This window comes from Sorghum bicolor, chromosome 4 (genome assembly GCF_000003195.3).
Source record: "Sorghum bicolor cultivar BTx623 chromosome 4, Sorghum_bicolor_NCBIv3, whole genome shotgun sequence".
In the NCBI taxonomy this organism is placed as follows: domain Eukaryota; kingdom Viridiplantae; phylum Streptophyta; class Magnoliopsida; order Poales; family Poaceae; genus Sorghum; species Sorghum bicolor.
In genome coordinates, this window is record NC_012873.2 from 14,925,096 (window position 1) to 14,934,650 (window position 9,555).

Genomic DNA, 9,555 nt, shown 5'->3' on the forward strand with positions numbered 1-9,555 from the left:
ACAACTTCATTTCAAACCCTTTTCCGAAAATGTCACGCGGCATGGTCATTACCTTTAGCCCCTAGCATTTTTGAAAGGTTGGTCAAACTTTTCTCACAACGTCATTTGATTCTAAAAGCAACACATTTGTCAGACCTCAGATGTGGCACTAGATAATCATTATGTGTGTATATATATATATATATATATATATATATATATATATATATATATATATATATATATACACGGCAGCGCTATTCTACACCCTAGGTGTAGAATATTATTCTACACCGCAAGTCAAAACTGAGTAGAAAAAATACTGAGCAATACTGGAGAATCTTCAGTATCATCCCGTCCAACACCCAGGACCATGAAATACTGAACAATACTGAAATATGAATACTGACCATGAAATACTGAACAATACTGAAATATGAATACTGAACGATACTGAATTTTGCTCAGTATACAAAGTTCAGTATTGTTCAGTACTTGTGTTTCAGTATTTTTCAGTATTTCAGGGTCCTAGGTGTAGTCATGAATGATACTGAACGTTGTTCAGTACTGCTCAGTATTTTTTTGCTCAATTTTGACCTGCGGTGTAGAATAGCACTACCGTGTGTGTATATATATATATATATATATATATAGCTAAAACAAAATTCTATTGTTATACCTTTGCCTTGAGCTTTCGAACATGCTTGCTTTGCTAATTCCATCATGATATCCATGGAGCTCAACGCTTCCATGTGGACTAACTATTACCTTTCATATCTTCAAAATGTTGGTTCACATGTGTTGCCATTAATACCAAACCCACCATTTTGGTAACTGACGAAAACCATACAAAGAAGTTAAAAAAATGAAATTCAAGTCAACTCCATACTCAAGGTTAATTGTGGGCTTGAACATAAGTTTTGTGCCATCTAACCATAGCATGAAGTTCGTTCATGGGTTAGTGTGGATAAATTTCAACAACACTTGACTTGGTAGAGAAAACTCCTCTCACATATATATATGCTAAAAAGGTTTGCTTCGAAAATGCACGTACGCATGAATTTTGAAAGTTTTGGAGAAATTTTCTGTGGTACTAAGGTTTATAGGATTGTTTGATGTACCTTTTTTGAAGCATGTATTGTATGAACATTGTTAGAACCACCATTACTAGAAGATCACTCAAAACTGTATTAGATCACAAACGGATTTTATCTATGACTAGTGTTGATCACATCAAACAATTTCTAGTGTGTTACCATACAAGATATTTTTATCATATATAATGCAATGTTACGGTGGGATCCCCCCTCCCCCCCACAAATCAGCTGCTGTATGTATGTGCAATGTTCTAGTTTTGATTCGTTTTGTAATTTTGCACAAGTCGATTTTCAATGTTGTATATACACTATTCTTTCAATCTTGAGAACATTGCTTTGGGCTTTGGGGATTTTTTTTTTGGAGGAGAATTACAAACAGGCCCTGGGCTCTTTCCTTGTACCCCGATGGCCCAACAAGGCCCAATGGCCCAATATTCTGCTCCTGTCCGGTCTGGCTTCCGTTTCTCCGTCACGCGCATCGCTCTCCTCCCGTCGACCGGCTTCTGCTTTCTTCTCCCTCCAAAATCCCAACCAAACCTAGCGGGCGGCGGCCGCGACCGCCGACGGGGCGCTGCGCCTGCGCTGAGCGCGTGGGCGGCCCGTGGCGGGGCCGCAGTCGGCAGCGCGCCTAGACGCCTGCGCCTCCGGTTGCCAGCGGCCGGCTGCTCGGGCTGCTGAGCGATTGTAGGACAGAGTCTATGCTGGCAGCAGCACTTCGGCAATCTGCAGAGATACCGAGGAAGGAGAAGGTCTGACCTCTGCGGTCTTCAGCAAGCCGCCAACTGGGAATCAAATTCGTAAGATAATTTGATTAATTGGCTTTCCATTTGAATGTATTGTTGGTTGTAATTTGTGAATGTTTGTGACACACTGAAACTACACGTCTTCAGTCTCTGTGGCGTGGTTGCCAGTTCAGTCGGTGCTCTCGAGATGGCCCGCGGGTTGTGGCTCATCTCCCGCGCGGTGGGGAGGCTGCGGCCACTGCTTGTCCAGGGGCCGACGAGGAGCTTCTCTGCCTCCGCACCGGAGCAGCTCCATGTCTGCGTCGTTGGCAGCGGCCCCGCTGGGTTCTACACCGCCGACAGGGTAGGGGGTTTCACGACTCGTGGTCCGTTCTTATGTTGTTGATCTCATTGTTGTTGCTTTGAAGGCCTTTTGTGTTGGGCTGTGCTCATCCATCCTCCAGGAGTATTTGCGTCTTAGTAGATTGCTGATTCCTTCAATATTTAGCCATGATGTGTACTGCATCCCAGTTTTAGTGTGTAGGAATTTCAGTAATACTCTTAATTCCATGTGCTCTGGTGGAATATTAGTTTACCCATGTTTTTTTTCCCAGCAATCTGCAAAATTCTGTATAAGGTTCAAATGCTAAAAATGACGGTAAGGTCGTGGGGTTCAGATTCATATGCTCTCACTGGAGCCATGTTTCCTACCCACTACTTTAGGGCATTTCTGTTGGACATATGTTCTTCAGAGTTGTTTTTATTAATATTTTATTATGTGTTTTTCTGCGTTCTTGGTTGAGTGCTCCTTTTGTGGATTAAGCAGATGTTGAAGGGTCATGAAGGAGCACAGGTTGATATAATTGATAGGCTACCCACGCCATTTGGCCTAGTCCGTTCTGGAGTGGCTCCAGATCATCCAGAAACAAAGGTGGGCATTTACCATTGGTATTGTCTAATTTTGGAACTGAAAATCAATCAACTTTTTATCTTTGGACAACCACAACTAAGTGAAAAATACTGGATTAGAGTTGGTGACGTGTTTCTGTTTGCTCACTTGTTTCATCATTTTAGTCACATAGTGTTGTGTTATCTGATTATAGGAAAGAAATGGTTCATTCATGAAATGCAAAGATCTTTTGCTAATTAATTAAACTATTGCTTGGGGCATGCTAGGAACAGCCTTATCTTTATTTGATTGTGCCTTACTTTCCAGTTTTGTGTGTTTATGACACTACATAAGCTGTTCATAAACTTGGCTACTTAATCTTACCTTCAACTTTCCAACAGATTGTGGTGAATCAATTTTCTCGTGTAGCTGCAAATGGGCGCTGTTCATTCTTTGGGAATGTAACTCTGGGAAGGGATATATCTCTGTCAGAGCTTCGCAAAACATATCATGCTGTATGTTAACCTCAGATCAAATTTCTGTTACCCATGAGGATATCACAGGATCACCTTTCTCATTTCTGTTATGTAATTTTTATCCATAACTTATATAAGTAAATGGTTGAGATTTTATTTATTGATCAACAGGTTGTTCTTGCTTATGGTGCAGAAAGTGATAGGTCACTTGGTATTCCTGGAGAGGTATGACCTTTGACTACTATTGCCAATCTTTATGCCAGAGCTCGTGGTGGTTCTTCGAATATTGCTTATGGTCCAATAATATCATTGTAACTGTAATCTTATTGCTTTTCGCGGTGTTTAATCAAATATTGCAGTAGCAAGGGTTTAGTAGTCAGCAAGGTGGATGTGACGCTTATAATGCTAGCATCTTCATTGTCTACATTCTTGTGATCATCTCACTTTTAGATGGATCTGTTTATCTCTAGTATCATCATTGTATTATAGAACCTGAAATGTTTACCTCTAGTATCATCATTGTATTATAGGACCTGAAAGGAATTCATTCAGCTCGAGAGTTTGTCTGGTGGTACAATGGACATCCAGACATGTGCGACTTGTGTCCTGATTTGAAAAACACAGAATCTGCTGTTGTCCTTGGTCAGGTATTTTTTTTTTCGATTTTGCTCATATATATTAGCATTCAAACAGAGTACCAACATCTTGGGGCCAAGAGAACTGAGTCACAATTACACTTTTATTTAACCTTGATATACAGTTGAACTATAATTTCATTTGAATTTGTGCTGCCCATATACCTTAATTTTCATCACTTTTTCTTGAAATACTTTTATGAACACAAGTTGCTGTAACAAGATTGATTGCAGGGAAATGTTGCTCTAGATGTTGCTCGTATTCTTTTACGCTGTAAAGCTGAGTTGGCTACTACAGACATTACTGATTATGCATTGGATGCTCTACGTGGCAGCACAATAAGGTATCTTTTCACTTTAATAATAAACCAGACTGACATTTTACTTTATGGTGTACTCATAGATAAGTTTTACTGATATTAAATAATACTTAGTTCTCAATTTATGTTGCATGTAAAGGAAGGTATATTTGGTTGGGCGACGGGGTCCAGTGCAGGCAGCTTGCACTGCAAAGGAATTGCGTGAAATTTTAGGTATTTAAAAAATAATTGAATATTTGCAGTGTTTGACATTTGACACATGGTATTTTTATATTAGTCTATCTCATTGTCATGTTGTCATACTAAGTTTGACATAGTGTCCATGCAGGTTTGAAAAATGTTCGTATTTGCATCAAGGAAACTGATCTGGTGACCACACCTGCAGATGAGGTTTGTGCTGTAATGTGTATTATTACCTGTAGCATTTGTTTCCCTTTTCCTTTTAAGCTGTGTAAGTGATCTCTCTCTCTCTCTCTCTCTCTCTCTCTCTCTCTCTCTCTCTCTCTCTCTCCTGGGTTTCTGAAAATGGCTAATTTAGGATCAGGAGTTTCTGCTTTACTGTGGTAGTTAGGGCCTTTTTATGTTGTATTGTGTTGATTTTAGGCAAGTTTTTGTGTAACTAGTATTGTATTGTATTGATTATATAGGCAAGTGTTTTACAGCTACCGGCATGAGGTATTGGATCAAATGTTATGAGCTAATCATTTGCTGATACTAAACCCACAGCAATTAAAAGGCTCCTTCTTCATAATGTCTCACTATTTAAATATTCTACTTTCAACTCTATAAATTGATTTACCTAGTTATATTTCACCTTTTCTTTGCTTCTGATGAAGGAAAGCTTGCTATCTGATTGCAGGAGGAGATGAGGAATAGTAGAATCCAAAGAAGAGTTTATGAGTTGCTGTTGAAAGCTGCAAGTGCACATGGGGGAAACAATTACAATGACCAAAAGGAGCTTCATTTTGTGTTTTTCAGGAGGCCTACCAGGTTCATCCCTGCAGAAAATGGTTCCACGATTGGTGCTGTTCAACTTGAGAAGACAGTTTTAAAAGGTCTGGCGTAGTGGATGTTGAAATGAATCTTCTTTGTCATTTTTCTCTTGAGCTTTCTCATAAGTATTCTTGTTTGTTATGTAGGTGATGAAGTAACTGGGAAGCAGGTCGCTGTTGGAGCTGGTGAGTTTGAAGACCTAAAATGTGGGTAAGTGCTTTGGCTCATGCTTATGCTTTCCTGTTTTTTTGTTAATGATTGCTTAACCATAGATTTTTAAGACCTGTCTAATATGCTACCTTCTTCTTAGTCTGGTCTTGAAAAGTATTGGTTACAAATCCTTGCCTGTACAAGGTTTGCCTTTCGACAAAAACAGAGGTGCATAAAATTGCATTTTTCTTTTTTCCTTCTACCTTGGAGCTTGTAGACTTTTTTTTGATCCATCAGGAGCATATGCAATTATTTTTGCATGATGACCTTTGTTTAATTTTAGGAGTTGTGCCAAATTTAAGAGGAAGAGTCCTGAGCAGCGAATCAGAGATTGCCACAGTAGAAAGAGGCTTGTACGTGGTAGGATGGTTAAAGAGAGGACCAACTGGGATTGTTGCAACAAATCTTCACTGTGCTGAAGAAACAGTAGGTACCTTTGTTCCATTGCTATCTTTCATTCCTATGTGGTGGACCCATGGTTTTTGAGGACTCACCGAGGTGTTGAGGTGTACCCCCAGCACCACTGGACGCCACAGTGCCTCAGAAACCATGGGTGGACCCAAGGAACTTAGTTTGCTAAGCTTTGCAAACACCCATATAGAGTGCTTTTGGTTCTTTTCTGACGAACTTACAAACATTGGCAATTACTATATTACATTTAAATGTGACACAGAATGTTAAGAATTATATAAGATTCATATACAGTTCTATTAGTATGGTTGGGGAAAAAATAGTTGTTTTTCCATGTTCATGGCACAGAACAGAAACCTCAAGACCGTCAAAGTGAAACGTTTCACATTTAAGATTATTATATTTATTGGCCATTTTTATACATTGGTTTGGCTTATGGGTTAACAAACAGGTGGCTAGCATTCTTGAAGATGATAAGAAGGGTGTATTAAGGCCCCCATCTGGTTCGAAGAAGCATGGAAGGACAGGACTTCTTGAGATCCTAGAACAAAAGAATGTCCGTTTTGTGCCATTCAGTGGCTGGGAGAAGATTGATTCCATGGAAAAGATGGCAGGGGAGGTGAGAAATAAGCCTAGAGAGAAGATCACAACCTGGGATGGGCTCCAAAAAGCTGCAAACGAGTAAAAGGGTGGCCCTCCCAATGATTTTGTTTACATATGCTTTTTGTATCAAAAGAATCACATTAACGAGAGATAAACCTGTACTTAGTAATAAAAGATAACATCAACATATCTTCACTGGACAGCTTACTCATGTACAAGCACTCAGTAAAGGAATATGCTGACAGTGATCGATTTTGATCGAAATCCAGAATCTGCTATTCCTTGTTGCAGTTCTGATAATATTTGGATGCATCATGGTTATTACTTGTTGCCTGAATAGAAGTTTTATGTACCAATACCTATGCCCATTATTGAATATATGTCTGAAAAATTGGCACAAGATACTTGCACATGCACCATATACTATAAGTGTGGAGGCTATAAACCATCATATATTCTGTATGGTGCGGCAGAAGTCATGCAAATCTTGTAATTTGACGTCGTGAATTGGCCTGAGGATGGCTGTTGGGCAGCTTCTTTTTGTGAGGGCTTGATGTACCTGCTGCATTGTTGGCCTGGCTTTTGGGCAGACTTGCAGACAGGCAAAAGCCACCAGAACGAGCAGGATTATGTCTTTCTCCTCGTTGCTCTTTGGTTCTATGATGCGTTTGTCCAATATATCGTTGAGCTTCATATGAATCTCTGTTCGGCAGAAGAATGGAAGTAGCAGATCACCTGGGTGCTTACCCATGACGACTTCCTGGCGACCACACCAAAGCTATAGACATCACATTTCTCTGTAAACACCATGGTAGATGACAGTTCTGCAAAAATAAATAGAACCATGAATCAACATACATGTAACAAAACTGCATAATCAGGTGGATTTTGTATGGTGCAGGACTGAAGGTTTGTACCTGGAGCTATATAGCCACATGTCCCTGCAAAGATGGTACTCCAACTTGTGCAACTGTGCTGCTTCAACTTCCTAGCCATACCGAAATCTGAGACACAAGCCTTGAAATCACAGTCCAACAAGATATTGCTACTTTTGATATCACGATGTATAATGGGTGGGTCACAGTCATGGTGCAAGTAGGAGAGAGCTTGAGCCCACAATGGCGATTCTTTTCGTCCAGTCGAGCTCATTGGCAAGCTGTTCCTCCTGCAAATTGGATGCTAAACTCCCCCTTTCGATGAGATCGTACACAAGGAATTTGCACTTGGAGTGAGAGCAGTATCCATACAACTTGACTATGCACCGGTGCCTTACTTTTGTCAGCACTTGGATCTCAGCATGAAATGCTTTCTCATCAGTATAGTCTTCAGTGGAGTGGAGCAGTTTGATTGCATAGATACTCCCTCCTTGGAGCTCAGCCCTGAAGACAGACCCATATCCTCCAACACCTATGCAGTATTTTTCATCAAAACATTCTGTTGCGTCCAGTATGTCTTCGAATGCAATCTTCCCATCAAAATTCCATATGGAGACCATACCTTGAGATTTATTTTCGTCGATGACTTTTGAAATTTTTTTCCTCCTATAAACAATTGTCAGGCATCCTAGAACCACCAGACAGATGAAGCAAAAGAAAGCAAAACTAAGAACTAGTGCCATAATATGCTTATTGGTTTTTTCTTCCTTGATTGTTTTGTCGAGCTCTGCCATGTGACATGGTGTCAAGCCATAGTGTGGATCACCACATGTATCCATATTGTGGTCAAGCGAAACCCTGGTATTGACTGAAAAGGAAGTTCCGCCACTCAAGCTGTTGTATGATAAATTCAGATTGTACAATTCTTGTAGCTTTGCAAGAGTCACGGGGATGGTTCCACTCAAATTATTTCTGCTCAAATCCAAGTCACTTAGCTCAAAACAATTCCCAAGCTCTTGTGGTATTGGTCCTGTCAATAAGTTATCTGACATGCACAAAAATGACAAAACCCGGCATTGTCCTATCTTAGGTGGAATGGTTCCGGTAAGCTGATTGCTACTCAAATCTAGATATGAGAGATTAGATAGCAATCCTACCTCTGGTGGCAGAATACCATTCATCTGATTGGATCCAAGTGCAATCGTAGTTAGAGAGGTCAATTTCCAAAAGGATGAAGGTATGCAACCATTTATTTGATTGTTGGAAAGATCCAAGAGCTCTAACCTCTCTAAATTTCCTATGCTGATCCAGGAATGGAACAGGCGATTTTATTGTTCCTAACATTGAAGGATTTTAGTCTTACTAGGTTTCCAATGCTTGGAGGAATGGAACCTCTTACATAATTGGATGAAAGATCCAGTAATTCTAACCTTGTTAGATTCCCAACTATTCCAAGAATGGAGCCTGTAACGCTATTTCTGGATAGGTTTAACATTGTCAAGCTACGTATCATTCCAATCTCATGAGGAACATGACCAGATAAACTGTTAGAGCTAAGGTCCATGTAGTCTAATCTGGTCAAATTTCCCAAACTAGAAGGTATCAGGCCAGAAAAGCCGTTGCCCCATAAATCGAGCTTCTTTAAGTTGACTAGCATGCCAAGTGTATCTGGGATTGATCCGTTCCATTTACCATAACTAAGATCGAGGGAGGTTAGTTCAGTAAGATTACCTATGGATGCTGGGATAGATCCGGAGAGGAGATTATTGGACAGATCCAAAACGGTGAGCTCAGACAAGTCTGCAAAGTGGAGCTGTTCCAACGTGCCCTCAAGGTAACAAATTGGAAGGGATATTTTTGTCACAACCTGGACAACATCACTTCGACCACGGCTGTGATGCACCATAGCAGCACTGCAGGTAACGCCAGTCCAGTTACATGGGGTACTGTTGTTGCTCCATGTTTTCAGGCAGCCATAGGAGGACCAGAGGTCATCCTTCCATCGAGCAGCATGTCTGCTTGGTGATCCAGTTGGCTCGCCATAGAAATTGCGCAAGAGAGAAGGTTTGGCAAGACAAGAAGAAGCACTAGGGACATCTTAAAGGCAAAGAGACTCATCTTGTGTTAGTGAAGCTCCAAACGCCATATGTGTTGTGCCCAGTGGTCTTGAATTATATATACACACATGCAGAAATAGAAGAACCGCATGCAGAAATAGAAGAACCAACCAGCCATTGACTTAGGCCGTCAACAAGTCAGTAGTCTCAGTACCACACAAGGATTAAAGAGACCTTGACTCAGCCACTGAGGTCAGTCGGTCTTATTTCGTTCATTGAAAAGGATGT

The 9,555-nt window shown here is 40.5% G+C and overlaps 1 protein-coding gene and 1 pseudogene across 2 annotated transcripts; one reads left to right on the forward strand and one right to left on the reverse strand.

Moving 5' to 3' along the window:
* On the forward strand, positions 1,578-6,613 carry LOC8060381 (NADPH:adrenodoxin oxidoreductase, mitochondrial). 2 transcript variants are annotated; one of them, XM_021460370.1, is made up of 14 exons: positions 1,578-1,873; positions 1,967-2,162; positions 2,625-2,729; positions 3,089-3,202; positions 3,335-3,388; positions 3,694-3,810; positions 4,033-4,142; positions 4,258-4,331; positions 4,447-4,508; positions 4,978-5,173; positions 5,258-5,321; positions 5,422-5,489; positions 5,605-5,751; positions 6,184-6,326. In XM_021460370.1, exons 2-14 carry the CDS (start codon positions 2,007-2,009, stop codon positions 6,189-6,191), a joined length of 1,275 nt encoding a protein of 424 aa, XP_021316045.1. In that variant the 5' UTR covers positions 1,578-1,873; positions 1,967-2,006; the 3' UTR covers positions 6,192-6,326. The 2 variants fall into 2 exon arrangements, with proteins under 2 accessions (XP_021316045.1, XP_002451947.1); XM_002451902.2 differs by having other exon boundaries at positions 1,582-1,873; positions 5,605-5,747; positions 6,184-6,613.
* Positions 6,754-9,308, reverse strand: LOC110435054 (annotated as a pseudogene).